General features: G+C 34.6%; 1 protein-coding gene across 1 annotated transcript in view; it reads right to left on the bottom strand.

Moving 5' to 3' along the window:
- Positions 1–16,136, bottom strand: part of LOC124366835 (probable elongator complex protein 2) — a 36,400-nt gene that overhangs the window by 11,534 nt on the left and 8,730 nt on the right. Inside the window, exons 3-10 of the mRNA XM_046823435.1 lie at positions 15,616–15,744; positions 15,526–15,542; positions 13,535–13,757; positions 11,563–11,799; positions 10,336–10,559; positions 8,141–8,293; positions 3,455–3,647; positions 2,542–2,697 (exon numbers count right to left, since the gene is read on the bottom strand). Coding sequence (XP_046679391.1) covers positions 2,542–2,697; positions 3,455–3,647; positions 8,141–8,293; positions 10,336–10,559; positions 11,563–11,799; positions 13,535–13,757; positions 15,526–15,542; positions 15,616–15,744 — 1,332 coding nt within the window. The remainder of the gene's footprint in view (positions 1–2,541; positions 2,698–3,454; positions 3,648–8,140; positions 8,294–10,335; positions 10,560–11,562; positions 11,800–13,534; positions 13,758–15,525; positions 15,543–15,615; positions 15,745–16,136) is intronic.

The following is a 16,136-nucleotide window of genomic DNA, read 5'->3' on the forward strand; positions in this document are numbered from 1 at the left end:
AAGAATGAAGCTGAGAGTACCTGGATTCCGTGGAAGGAGTGAAGAGAACACACAGAAATCTCAAGCCTAATCAAAGGAGGAAGGCTCATCTCTGAGGAAGGTGGGTTCAAGCCAGAGGATAAGCTCTTGTCCTAGCAGGCCAGATCCGATGAGTGGATCCCTGAGACTGCTCCCTCTAAGAAGATGAGAAAACATAGTAGGTGGGACCAGTGACCAGAGACATGAGAGGGAATGTCTAGGGAAGCCAGGCTCTCCCTCAAGGATTGGGTTTTAAGCTGGAAAGTTGTTACTGCTCCGGAGTCTTATCCTAAGGCTAGGTCTTCTGAGGAGCAATGTGAATCTGTGCAGTTCAAGCTGGTATTTTATATATGTTATTGAACAATAAGAACGTTTCTAAATTTTAAATACAACACAACCAATAATAACATTGAAATGTGATAGATGGTTACAAAAACATACAGATGGAACAAAACTTTCTGCAATAGATAATGAGCAAAAAATAGGAGATTATTGAACAGTAGTTCGGTACTTGTAAGCTTGTTCAACTGCAGACATAACCATGAAAGGGCACATACGGAAGCTACTTCCACCTCAAAACACTATCTCAAACACAGACTGACTGAAAGTTATGATGGTGGATGGAGTGGCTGATTCTAGTTCCCAGACTTGACTTATTGTTGGAGTCATCAATTAGGTCTGAGGTTTGTTTTTCCCACAGCTTTCTCTGGTCATGATCCTTATTATTCTTTGCAGGACAAAAAGTTTGAACTAAACAATATTTTGAATTCAAAGAGTTTGAATTATCCATGTTCCTCTTAAAAAAAGAAACTGATATTTTATGAGTCAATTGAATTATTTTAATATCTCAAATTTCAAGTTTATACATCTAAAATGTGTTATTAAGATGTACAACAAATTATATTTTGACTTAAAAACTAATATTTTACGTAAATCTTGGTTTTTGCAATTTTATAATGTAACTAAATTAAAGTAGATAGTTTGATATTAGATTACCCATTTCTTATACTCCATTTTAAGTGATTTAATATACATTAATACTTACAAAAGATTATTTAAGGATATACAGTAAAACCATATTTCTCCAAAACTACTTTTAAAAAATAATTAAATCATTTTAAAACTTTTATTTTAAACATCCAATGAATTTAGATTGATTGAAATGATAAAAAGTGTTATCTTGGTTATCTGTTTATGTAAATTATGTCACACTAATTTTTATATGAATTTTAACAAATTTGTACAAGCATGGAGAGGTAATGCTTACATCACTAAGGTATAATTTTAGAATCATTTAAAGCTAACCATAAGTCATTCTAATTCTGGATTTCTTCAGACCCTAACAGTTCCCAACATTGGACTGTTGGAAAATGTTTTGAATTTGAAGTCTGACTGTACTCCAGATGTGGAGCTCCCCCACAATATGATTTATTGAACTACATAGGTTTTAGTTGTTGACTTGAGATTATATTAGAAATATAATATAGCTCCCACAATATGATTTATTGAACTACATAGGTTTTAGTTGTTGACTTGAGATTATATTAGAAATATAATATAGCTCCCACAATATGATTTATTGAACTACATAGGTTTTAGTTGTTGACTTGAGATTATATTAGAAATATAATATAGCTCCCACAATATGATTTATTGAACTACATAGGTTTTAGTTGTTGACTTGAGATTATATTACAAATATAATATAGCTCCCACAATATGATTTATTGAACTACATAGGTTTTAGTTGTTGACTTGAGATTATATTAGAAATATAATATAGCTCCCACATATGGTTTATTAGAAGAGAAATAGTTGACTAGTGTGGGTATTGGTTTATAGAAGGTCATGTTATTATTGATGGTATCAGATAATTGCTGTATAGGTGATTGTCACTTTTGTTGTTGGTGTTGGCATTGGTGTTGTTATTGTTGTTATGTTGTCTGGTAGGGTGATGACAAAGGTGTGATTTGAATCGCTAGTAAGTCAATGGACTAACAACAAATTTCACTTTTTGACAAGGTAAGCCAAAATGACTTTAGTTTTAGTTCATAATGATAATGATGACTTTGAAGCTTCAACATAATACGTAGATCTAATTGTCCAGTTACAGTATAAAAGTTTCATGATATCAATAAATTGGCATTTTCTTTGAAGTTAGGAAGAACTTCTCTTACTTGTTTACGTGCCTGTCTTATCAGATCCAATTATTTAATAATATTCAAATTACCATTGTTACAAATTAATATAATACACACTTTGAATTTTGAGAAATATTAAACATGGAAAATATTTTGGAAACTGGTCTATTTCCTATGAATTAACAAAACAGAAAGGAAATAATACAACATAGCATGGATACTTCTGAGCTTACTAACTGCCGGGAGTTGTTATCCATTAATGTTGTGGATATTTTGTGTAAAAATCACCATTTTACAAGAAGCACATCTCATAAAAATTTGCTGTATGAACAAAAGTGTTCAATTATACTCTACTAGAATAATTCATATAGTCGAAAGTTACCTTCAAATTGTTGTGGGGTGAAGTACGAACTCTCATCATACTGGTCTTTAACATGCCTTTCCTCGGGTTGGCTGACTGGTTCATGCTGGAATACTGCCTTATTTGACAGTCCCAGCACGGGCACTGCTGCTCCAGTAGGGAGAGATACGAGTTTGTCTAGAAGGAAGCAATACAGAAGAAAATTAACAAATATAGTTTTATTGCATATGGCCAACAAAAATAAGACCGAAATTACACAAAACAAGAATATTACCCACTTATAAGTTTGACTTTAAACCACTAAATTTCACTAATGCTCCTGCTGCCCAATGAAGCTCACAAAGTTGAACTCACAAAAATTCATGACAAAACATAAATACAAGAAATGCTTTTGAGAAATATGGAAACTTCATGCTGATAGTGACAATAATCCACAGCCTACATATAATTTTGAAGTTTCATGAAAAAAATGTATAAGAAGTTAAAAAGATCAAAATAATTGTTAGATAAATATTTTTAATGGCATTACATCTAATCATTAAGTTATACATTAAAAAATAAAGCCAAATTAGTAGGTATCTTGTAATAATTTGCAAAAAAAAAATCGCAAGGACACCTTTAAAGAAATACATCAAGAACAAAAAATCACTTTATAACAAATCTATTCATCAATGTTTCAATTAGTTTCAAGATAAAGGAAGCACGTTGATAGGACAATTCCAAGCCTTAATGGAGAGAAGATAGCAATAAAAGAGGCCTCAAACTGGAACCTCAAGGCACTCCTGTGTGTGTGTAATTAAATTTAAATACACTAAAATCACTAAGATTAAGTAATAAATACGCCTCTAAAAGAATTATAATGAACATAAATGTTTAAGAGTTAATAGACAACAGACTAATATCTAGAAATGGTATCAAGTCGATTCTCACTTACCATCTGATTCTACATCCTTCGTGTTTTTCAAACACAGCCTCTTGAAGTTCTCTAAGAAGTTTTGAGGGGCAGTGAAAGCTCTTACCACTTTTTCATCAGCGCCAGACACAAAACGGAAATTTGGCAACATTGCCAGGCACACCAAGTCATAACCATGGATTTGCGGTCGGGCAATTTCATGCCAAGAATATTTCTGTAACAAGATACATAAAGATTAAAATAATTTTCTAGATCCATTTACTAAAATAAATTCCAGGGAGTAATTTTTTCACATTCAGAAGGTACTACATACATTCGTTTAGTTCATGAGCTAGTGAGAACAATTTTGATTGTCAAGTAGAATTTTGTGAAATAATGAAGTGTAACATTGATAATACTATAATTAAATTAAACAACATTGCTTTCTCAGATGAAGCAATTTTCATGTTTAAAAAACAGTAACATAAACAGACACAGTGTTAAGCATGGCTGGGGTGTACCTTAAATGTCAGGATAGCAAATAAAGGGCAACCTTAAGTGCTTGAGTATTTGAATATATGTTTATTGATCCAAAGCATCTAAGTAATAATTACACATTGAACACAAGTTGTTCTTACAAGGCTGATTAATACTGGAGACTACCAGACATACTAAAGAGCTGAGGGCTAGCGTGACTTACCCAGCACCGTAACCAATAGGGCCAACAAAGACATGGCAGCACGGAGAATGACACCGGGCAGAACTCGTACAGGACTGGGCCTCGACTCGACTGCGCTGATGCGAGGCTGAGACGACGAGATAAGAGATGAGCAGATAAGAACTACTAATTTTGACTAAGTTTGGGTTTATATACTGAGGTGGTGGTTCCCTCTCCAGAGGAGGCGGAGCCTCCCCTACCGTGCCGCATCCCAGGGGTTCTGAGCCCTGATTGGCCAGTGGATATTTTGGGTCTACACGTGTGACCTCCAAGGACGGAACTGGTTTCCCACAGCCGGGCCATTAGTGGTGAGGACATCCCGGACATTGGTTTTTCGAATGTTATTTTAAGCTGCGTGTGACCTTTCCACGTGTGGTGTCGTACTCCCTGGGAATCTTGGCTACATGTGTGTTCTAAAAGGGTTGATGCCTAATCCAAGATAACCCTGTCTGCATTCCCAGATGCTCTTAATATCCTGGGAAGAAATGTTAAGAAGGCCACTGCCCTAAAGCCTCCCAGATGTCTGTCTACTTTCCAAACTGACTTCCAATTTGGAGTAGAATGATTCATAACAACAGACACAATGCTCTGATGCAATGGGCTGATGTTAACCCTTGTTGGATGAGAGAGCAACATACCCAGCACCCTGAAAAATTAAATGTTTGGCTTGGCATTGTGAGGGATGTTTGTTAGGCCCACTTTTATTGATGGAAACCTTAATGCTGAGATATATCAGGAAGTGTTGAAAAATCAGGTTTATCCAGTAGCAACCAACAACTGTAATGAAGTTTGGTTTCAGCTGCATGGAGCACCTCCACACTATGGCCTACATGACTGCCAGTATTTAAACAGTATTTTTCCAAATCGCTGTATAGGCAGAAGAGGAAGTATCAAGTGGCCAACAAGATCTTCAGATCTGTCTCCACTTTACTTTATGTGAGGTCATATTAAAAATAAAGTCTATAATACAAACTCCAGTGCATTAATGACCTTAGGGACAAAATAGTAGCGGAAATTCAAAAAATCCCACGTGAATCCATACAGCGTGCAGTTTCAAGTTTTTACAACAGGCTTGGACATTGTCAAACCTTCCTGGGACAGCAGTTTGAACATCTGATATAAAATACACAGTTTAGTAAGTTTTAGCTGTTTTATTGTAATTTTACATTAAACAATTTTAAACTGCCTCCATTTTGGAAAAACAATTCACTTTTGTTTCCTAGAGGGGTGTCCTGAGTTTAATTTTTGTTATCTTTGTCCATTGAAGGTTGAGAGGATCCATCCATGCTTTTAGCTTAATTAATTTCAATGAGCTGCCATTTTGTACTGGGTTGAGATAGAAAGCTCTAGTTTCCACTGTTCTCCTTTTATGAAGACCTTTCAAATGACGTGTCACTTTACAGGTCTTTACATTTAAACATTTTGAGCCGCTCCCTTAAAATCCCATTTTGGGAAAATGGTCAAAGTTGTCCCAAGTTCCATCCCTCCATCATTAACCATAAAAAACTAAACAGAGTGCATCCATACTTTTAATTCACACTGTATATTAAGCCTCAATCAATATTGGATTGATTGACTGGCTTCCAGCACTGCATAACACAGCTTTTCTTGAAATTTGTCACAGGGAAACACTCCTGAGTTGAAAAAGATCACTTCCACTCCTAACTTGCCCGTCTTACAGAACCAGCCTCGAAAAGAAACTCGACTATGGTTCCGTAAACCACCCTTATATACAGCTTCTCAGTTAATCTCAGGTTTATCATCAAACGCTTACTGGGCACTCTCCTGGAATGGAAGAGCGAAACAAGTTTCTGATTTCCAATCCAACGACAAGATTGGGTGGTAAGGACCTTCCTGAAAAGGAATGTGTACTTTTGAACCGAACTGGAGTGGGCAGATGCAAAGCATGGAAATCTAAATGGGGAATACCTCCTGATCTATCATGTGATTGTGGAGTGGGTTCTCCAACAATGCAGCCCATTGTCAATGATTGCTCCTTGAGTCTTTTCCAGAAGGTTCAACTGGTCTTCACAGATTGTAGGACCTTGACTGGGTTGGTCTCAAATTCATTTCTTTTTGGCTGTTTATTTTACCTCTTGACGCTAGTACTTTGTACTTTACTACACACAACAAACCTATGGTAGGTCACAAATAATATAATGTTGGATTGAAGCTAGACTTTCTTCTATGATATCTTACTAACCTCTAAGATCTGATTAGAAATATACTGCAGGTCAGTAATCCTCTCTCTCTCAGGAGGATATTTTTAAAAATTCCAGTTTTGCTAATAACACTATTTTACCTGCTTGAAGACAATCAGGTATACTGTCACTCGACCAACAACTTTATCAGCTTCAATGCTGAATGAGGAATACACCGGCTTCATCAAAAACCTTTTCTTGCAGGCTGTGTTGAGTATATAGAATAGAATAGATAAAGCTAAATTGTTATGTATTTACAAAAAATAAAATAATTAAACACAAATTGTAATCTTAGCTAACAGTAATATTAATTATGACATCTCTAAACACAAAGACTGTTTAAAACTGTAATTATGTATATCTGTAAGTTATATGTAAGTAATAACATAAACTTACAATTAAACATTTAAAATATTTAAAACTTAACCGTAATGTTCAAAAACTTAAAACCTTACAATGTAAATTAACACATTGCAACCAGACAGAGTCCAATTATTGAGGGAGCTGTTTACAAAAAGGAAAAATATTTACATGCCAATCCATCCAGTTAGAAATAAAAACATTACATGAGGATTGAATGGTTATGTCAGCTTTCTAAAGAGATACAAATGAAATATATAAATAGAATAATGGAGAAATAAAGAAAAATAGTGAAGATTGACTAAATAACGGTAAGAGAATATGACTCAATGACCAACCCAGGGGAGGGAAGGGAATACTGAATTCACTACAATGAATATTCCTTCATCCTCGTGGTGGGATTAGGAGAACACTGTTTTTATCGTCAAACCTTTCGCTCTAAATCAACTGTATGCATCATTATACCTCCAAAAGTACTATAGCTTCATTCATCTTAAGGAGAAAGCTTATGTTATGGCCTATGTCCTGAAAGGGTACTAGTGTAGCCTTTCCAGTGAGGTCACAATATCTGGGCATTGTGACAAAAGACTGATCTGGAATACACACTTCTGCATCAAGCAGTGGTCTCTCTCTATACCAGCAGACAGTTCTGTAGTAGAACCTGGGGTATGAGGTCTAATATTAGTTAAAGCACTGGGTATCCGTAACAAAGTTACTCTAATGTGGGCACTGAAACATAAAGCGATAAAACTTCAGTAGGATTTAGTGAGAGCTGGAGCTATGTAGCAACTTGTTGGCCCTTAACCCTTTTGTGACTTGGCTAAGTGACAAGTCAAAAACGCTATCACAAAATGGGTGGCTTTGGATACTTCTCTCTACTGGGAAGTCATCCCAGATCTGAGACAAATAATAAAAGTTGTCACAGACTACTCAAATTAATAGCAAAGCTATTTTTGGACTCAGTAAACGAGACATTAGTCTGCTAACCGGACATTGTCCACTTAACTACCACCTGTTTAAGATGGATATTCGTGTATCAGAGATTTGTCGCTTCTTCAGGGAGCCCAAGGAGATTGCTGTACATATAATTTTTGACTACAAAGCGATTGGCCTGAAAGATGGAGAAAGAAACCTCTACAGGATATTCATAAAACCTGCTGAGGTGGGCTAGTTTTGCTTCTGGAAGCTTCTTATGGTTTATCTACACTTGAATTGTCTACATTTCAGGGTTAAATCATAATAGATCACCAGGATTGCGATGAGATGATGGGGGAGGGAGGAGGGGGGTCATTATCATGCCCTATCAACTCTTAGTTCTCACATTGTATAGTATGTACACAGAATAAAGTAAATATACAACGCTATAATTCTTGACTTTTATACATTTACCACAGCTGCTTGATATACAGAGATCCTGCTTGTGCTCAAAGACATATTAAATCTACCAACCTTGTCACAGTCTGACTGCACCCACGGAGCATGTAGACGTGTTGTCTGGTCAGTGCTAACTGTGAGGAGGTAGCGGCCGTGTTTTCGTTCCCATGCCAGATCCGTTACTGCATCAAAATGGCCTCCTACTACCACTGTCGGCCGCCACTCATCCTATATCACCCACATTGTAGATTAAACAGAGTGTTCATTGAGAAAATTACAAATTCAAGAATTATTTTAATACACTAATAATTTTAATAACTATGACTGTAAAACTAGTACTACTTCTTTTTGAGTTGAACTAATGTTTTATTTAAAACTCCATTTTGGATTACACTACTATGTACATAAAAACTGTTTAAATGAAAAAGAAATGATTTAAAAAATAATTCCTATTCATATGGAAAAGACCTAAATAGGCTGTACTAAAATTCAATGTGAAATACTCATTTATGCCTTTCCTTTTTAACTTCATACTAAGGAAGAAATTGCTATTAGTTAGCTGTTATTTACAGCCTCCCCTCATAAGTTCTAAAGAGACTAAAATAACTTTGGAATTGTGCAATATATAAGGAAACACTTGCTTGGAGGTTCCTTCGTCGGAGGTTCAGAGGCTTTATAATGTTATATACTACCTATTTCAAGAGACCTCACATGATTTGGATCTGGTTTTAATAAGGCTGTTGTAAATCCACAATAACTGGTAGTCTCAGGAAACCCATAATTCGTTGTAAGGTTCTTTCCCATGTGCTGTGGTAGAAAGTGCCACTTAGATTTTATCTTGGAACCTTCTTTGTAAAGGCAAAGCTGTAAAAGTGTTTTTCATTTTTTATTGAGCAATAGAACTACCTGAAAAATAAATATTTTTTGAAACTTATTAAATGTTAAATGTTCAGCAATTCTAGTTCGAATCAATTATATTTCAATAGTAGAGTTTATTTTGTTTCCATGATCAAAAATACCCATACATACACGGTCTGAGAATCCTACTTTAGTCAAAAAGTGTTTATTTTCGGCACTTGTTGCATTTTTCAATTTAATTTTTAAGTAAGACCCTCAGCTCCACCCATATACGGCTAGTTCGAGGTTAAGTTGGCTGGTGGACTACGAATAACTACCTGAGTATCACGTGTGTTTTAATAATCAGTTGTTTTAAGCTAAACAAAAATACTCTGATAAGTCCTCCACTGTAGATTAGAGCATACAGTCACAGCTATCTAACTGAGAGATCACAGGTTCAAATTCCAGAGAGGTTCAATATGACAGGAATAATAGCCAAAGTGAAAAAAACAAGCCAGCTTAGCCAAGAGCTAAGGCTTAAAAGAGATTTAAAAAAAAAAACAAATAAAGATTAACATTGGAACTTTTGAAGCCTGTAGAGGAGAGCCCTGTAGTAAATGTCTTCCAAATTCTTTTGATAATATTAATAGCACCAAAACTTTGGTTCTTTAACTTTTTCCATCTTTGTATAGATATGAAGTCTTTTGTAACCATCTATCCAGATGTTTTAGCATTTTTTACATAAAAACAAACATAAGTGAAAATGAAGTCATTGTAAATTATTTAAGGTGTTAATTTCAGTAGATAAATCTCAATTATCCACAAATATATATGTTTACTAGTATCAAATTTCTTATATATTTTGAAATTGATATACTTTTCATACACACATACATAGTATTACAATAACAGAGCCTTCACACATTTTCAAACAAAGTTATCGCTCACTTTCAAAACATGTTAATGGTTTAAAAGTAATAAGAGACTAATCAAATTAAATACTGAAATTTCTTAAAGTTTTCTCAGTTAATCATGTATAATTTATATTGATTGAAATGTTTTAGTTAATATAAACATTTTTAATGGTTGATAATAGTTTATTATCATCAATTAACATTGTCAGTTTGAGTATTAAACAGAAATTCAAATGCGCCTCTGTTATACAATACAAAAAAATAATGTAAATAAACTAATGTAAAAAACTATCAGAGTAAAAAGACCAGGATCAAAATTCTTTGTCACTAAGACACTATTGTTTTACTAGTATTATAGGGAAATTAAGTGTAAAAGTATAGTCCTAAAATTGGTATCAATACAAATTCACGCAAAATACACAACTCACCAGTTAAAACTAATATTCTGCCGCAGATTTAATTAGTTGCAAAACTATGTTTACGGCTAAAAATTTTACACAGACAACCAGTTATTTTTACCTCATCCTTATACCACAAGTGGAAGCCACCAAGATAACTGTGTGCAAGTATGGCAGATCCTGACGGGCCAAAACTAGCTCCAAAGAAGCCAAGTGTGTTACCGCCTACTTCCCCCATCCGAGCTTCCTCCAGCCACACTCCCGACTGTGCTTCGGGTGCCCACACTACCACTGTTTTGTCCAACGAAGCTGTCAGCAGCTTCAATGGCTGAGTGTAGCCTGTGTCTGCACACCAACAAAATGTAATACATCAAACACATTCATTAATACAATGCTGTCCACTCTTCCCAACATCTTATTCACCAGAAAATTGTCTCTCATTAAGAGAACATAATCAACTAATAATAACTATGTAATATTAAAAACTCAGAACATTCTGTCCGAAGAATTATAGAATTTTGAATGGAAGTTTACAAAGTAAGCACTTAACGATTAGCTATTAAACAACATACTCTATGAAGTAAATACATTTCACCAGCACAGAACTTAACAAAAAATTGAAAACTTTGTTTGTATCATAAAATAATATGTGCAATTTAAAAAATAAAAATGGATATTATGTCATATATGCAACCACATTTTATTTTTAAAAGTCACTCATCTCTTCGATCCCAACGTTCTTAAATATGGACATCAAAATGCATTCAAAACGTATCTATGTTTGTAATGGATAGAAAATTAATAAACTTATTATATTGGTTTTTAAAGCAAAATAAAAACAATAATACACTAGAGTAAATGAAATAAATGGAATGTTTCAAAATACGTTAAAATATAAAAACAAAATCACTTTAAAAAATTAAAACAATACATTGCGAAATTGTACAAGTGAGTCATCACTGGAGAAATGGGTACACGACTCCGTATAAGGTGATCTGGACTCTGATTAGTGCACATAGTAGTTTTTTTGCATTTTTCTCAATTAATTATTGCATCTATTCAAGAAGCAGGGTCTAGTATATATTTTAATATAAGTTTATTTTGTTTATATTTTTCTGATAAAAGTTGTTGAAAATGGCACTGTCCGTTTGAATGGAAACAAATAAAGATACATTAAAAAAAAAACATGTAACACAAATTAAATCTAGTATGCCCACACATCACTTTTAGAGAGTTAAGATGTTTGTTTAAAATGTATGTATTAATGATTAGGTCAGTCTTGATATAGGGTACTTCTTGTCAATGATGAACAAAGTGTGTTTGAATTTAGTTCCACCTACGAACTGACCTGTCAGTACAGGTGGATGCCACTTGACTCCATACACTCTTCCATCGTGACCAAGCAGCACTGACTCTAGGCTGACGGCCAGCTCCATGGAGCCAAGTCGGAGCATCTTTTCCTCCACCCGAAACATCGGAGGCAGGGATGAGCCGTCGGTGGAGCGTTGGGAGCTGGTGGGATGAAACCGCCACAGTCTCACGCTAGAATCTTGCGATCCACTGGCCAACAATAGGTCTCCATTGTCTGTGGAAAATGTTTGATGTAAAAATGTAATAAAACACATTGCCATCAGCACAAAACCATAGAACATATAATGCAGGATTAAGTTAGGACCATATAGTTAGGAGTGTCTCACTGCTTTGAAGTGAGCAATGCTACCTTGGTTCCAGCTACGGGCAGTGAGGGGTAGGGAGAAGGATGCATGCATGTGAGTAACACTGCTCGTTGCTTTTCCATTGCCTTGCACGTTGTTGCTTGTTAATTTCATTATTCTGCCTCAATTCAGTTAATGTGGCTGATGGAGCTGGTTGTATTTTATCTAAGTTAGTATGCCACTGTATTTTATGCAGAGATAGTCACCGTCTATATGTTTTAAATACCTAGGTTTTCTTCAACATGTTGAATGGTGCGATCGCAACCTGCTAAAGCTATCACAGGAAAAACTCACTGTTGAGCATGTAGGTTTTGTACCATAGTTTCCCTAAAGACACAGATATGTGTCAGTTGTAGGTTTGCAAGTGTAGAAGACAAGGCAAGACATAGTTAATTATAAAAATGCTTTTATATATAACAATCATTTTTCTAGTATAGATTGCAGGGACGACCAAAACAAAAATTTAAATTTATGCCAAATTCAAGGTGAAGTATTGGGAAAAGAACAAAACTTGAGCATTGCAAACCCTAGTGGCAGCATAAAAAAACACGTCCGAATTGACGTAGCAGATGAGTTGATTGAAAGTAGCAGATGAAATGACTAACAATATCATTATTGACAACAATGATTTGAAGAAGGAAACATACATACTGCTACACAGTTCGTCGGCCGGCAGCGGTTTTCTACTAATGACTTACAAGTGAATGAAGATAAGTCTGAGCATATTATTTTTAGCTTAAGGAAGAGGTAACTCTGTAAATAAATCACTAAAACTACTCGGTATCAACCTGGACTTAAAGCTTACCTGGAAACACCACACAGATGTTCTTTGCACCCGATTATCTAAAATTATATTTTTGTTAAAAAAATTCAAAACTTGTACCAGTTCCAGCTTGATAATGAAAGCATATTTTGCACTGTTTCACTCGCATCTCTTGTATGGAACTCTTCTTTGGGGTAACTCAAGTGGTGCTTAAGAGGTCTTTCTATGCCAGAAGAAAGCATTAAGCAAAATGTTCAATGTAAGTACTACTGACTCATGTAAGCCCTTTTAATTAGAACATAATATACTTACTGTATCCTGCATTTTTATATGTCAAAGTTTAATGTATATTAAAGAAAATTTAGAAGCTCAAATCATGATTACTCCACTACATATCAAGACCTTATTGACTTAGAATCTGCTAGGCTGACTAAAACCTAGCATTCCTACCTCTATGTTGGTACTAAATTATTCAATAAGCTGCCTGTAAATGCCAAAGATGTCTCTTGTAAACTATTTAAAGATGTTTTGCTTGAATGGTTAAAACAAAAAGCTTTTTATAATTTTAATGAAGTGCTTATATGTAATGTAGATAATTTATTCTTTTAAACTTTGCCTTGATTTTTACTATTTACCATATATATGCTGTATGTATTTATATATATTTTTATACTGTTGGTGTTATATTGTATATATGTATAACCCTTCTGCTATAAAGACTCTGTCATTACAATGTATTTGTGAGATGACAATAAACATTCTTGATTCTTGACATTTTGTAAAATATTATTCATTTCTGCTTACGATTTGCACCAGAATATTTTTTTACTTTTAAAACTTACCTTCTGTAGTGAAATGAAGAGCAGTGACCCAGTCCTCGTGGCCTTTCAGTGACTGGAGGCGAGTGAAGGTGGTGTCAGTGTCAGCTGCCTGGCCGTACAGATGGATGTGGCAGTCATCCAGCGCACAAGCCAGCAGTGGAGTGCTGGGGTGGGGCAAAACGAGGCTGAGAGACACACAGACGCCAGCCAGAGTCCAGTGACAGAACTTGGCGGCAAACAGCAGCTAGTGGAACATAAATAGTGTAGAGCTGAGCAAGGCAGATAAATTAAAGTGAATAAGTTACTTTGCTGATCTAAAAATTATTGTCAATAAACCTAAACATACTGATGATACAATCACAATTTTTTATTCTAGGAAACACAACAATTTATTAGCAGTTTCTTACCCTCTAAAGACAAGTGCAGGCATAAATTTTATTATTTTTATGTAACAACCATATCCCCTTCAAAGTACTCTCCATTACACTTTTAGACATTCATCCAATTGATCCTTCTACTGTAAAAATTTTTTGTTGTACTCATCTTTTGTAATGGCTAACAGCTTCTTCTTAACTATTTTCTTGACGTTGTGTGTTATCAAATTTGAGTCTTTTCATGTTCCTTTTCATGCGTGGAAATAAACAAAATCACATGGAGCTAGGTCAGATGAATAAGGTGTGTGGGGCAGCGGAACTATGCCATTTTTTGTCAAAAAAATGATTAACATAGATGGCTGTGTGTGCAGAATGATGTGTTGTCATAACGGAAAATCCAGTCTCCAGTTTGCCATGCATCAGGTTTTTTTGATGAACACTGTGGTGTAATCTTCTTAAAGCTTGCAAATAAAAAGCCTGATTAACGGTTTGGCCTGGAGGAACAAACTTTGACTTAACTACTTTCTCACATAAAAAAAGTGAATGAGCAACGTCTTGATGACTTTTTTGGATGGTGTCACAATGCCGTCTTCCATTGGCTTGATTGCTGCTTTGTTCTGGTTCATAAATGTAGCTCCATGACTTTCGATAGGACAGAAGATGGATGTCCGGAAAAAGGCTTTTCATGGACATGCTATCATTTTTAAAGCAAGAAAACCACTTGTACTCTTGAGTTGTTCCAATAGTAATATCTGAGTAAGCTGTGTAGGCTTTGTTCCACATTAAAACAGTTTCAACGGCATTTTTAACGAGCAGGAAACTAAATTTCACAGCTGTAATCTGTTCACTTAAACTTGCCATCATAAAAAAAGAAAATAGCACAAAACAACAACACCAAAATCTATCACTAAAGAAGAATAGAACAAGCTATGTCGACGATCCAGCTGGCACTGAAATGGCAATATATATGTATAAACTGGTTTTATAAATTAGAGAACTCCTAATTCGTAATAACAATTTTTTTCAAGGAACTGTATACAGTACTGTTTTTTTTTTTTTTCCCAATTTTGTAATGTAATTATAAACTTGTATGACTATTTTGTTCAATAGCTTCTATTTACTCAATTACATAGGCTCTGTATGTTAGTTGCACTTTTGTGAAGTTCTCATTTTCTTTGTTGTAACTGACCCTAATTACTTCAAAAGCAAAAACTACTGGATACATAAAATATAAATTTGTGCACAATATGTGATTTAATTATTATTATGTTAACAATATACAAGCAAATAATAAAAATAAAAATTGTGTATCACAGTGCAATACATACTATTCACAATTATTGATATAAGTCTAAAATAAACCCTTTACCAATTTAAATGTTCTAAATTATTGTTTTTTAAACCTATGTACAAACGTTGTTACTAAAGAGGTCCACAAAAGGTGACTCCAGGTTTTCGAGGTCCTCAAAAAATGAAGCTGGGAAGCACTGATAAACTAACTGATAAAGTCAGTAGTTTTATCCCCATAAAACTCAAACCACCCCACAGGCTTCAGTTTGTAACCAGATAAGGAACATTGATATCTAACTAATATGAGAATGCTGTAGTCATATTGAATAACTTAAAATTCTCAAATACCTGGTCCTCTAGAGAACCTACTACACAATAAGTCTTCCAGAATTATAATTTATTACTAACATTGTTAAATATACTAAAATATAAGCAAACCTTCTTCGTGTTGCCTTTCCCATATTCTGACGGTGGAATCTACGGAGCCTGTAACTATCAGCAAAGTTGGAGTTGCTCCAGGTTTTGTAACGTAAATTGCATCAACCACTGTCACAGAACTTTCATGCCCTAAAAGTAAAACAAAACATGAAAGTTGAAAAAGCATTTTAAAAATCTGTGTAATAAAATACTAAAGCATTATTAATACCATTTGATTGCAAAAAAGCAACCATCACTCTCAGTTTTAGACACTTCCTTATGAATACATTAGAAATATTTATTCTCTAAGTAATTTAGTAAACTCTACTATACAAAGGAAACCTATGTATTAATAATTAAAAATGTACAAATTAGCCTTCAATAAAAAGTAGCTCTGTTCAATAAATTTGTCAATATAAAACGGTTGGTGTCTTATTAATCTATTTTAAGTAAAGTTTCGAAATTCTGCCACTGTACATAAACAATGTAACCACATTTGAACACAGGAACTGTGGCTTTCAGACATAGGTACATATGTACTA

The sequence above is a fragment of the Homalodisca vitripennis genome, chromosome 7, assembly GCF_021130785.1.
Source record: "Homalodisca vitripennis isolate AUS2020 chromosome 7, UT_GWSS_2.1, whole genome shotgun sequence".
Classification (NCBI taxonomy): Eukaryota; Metazoa; Arthropoda; class Insecta; order Hemiptera; family Cicadellidae; genus Homalodisca; species Homalodisca vitripennis.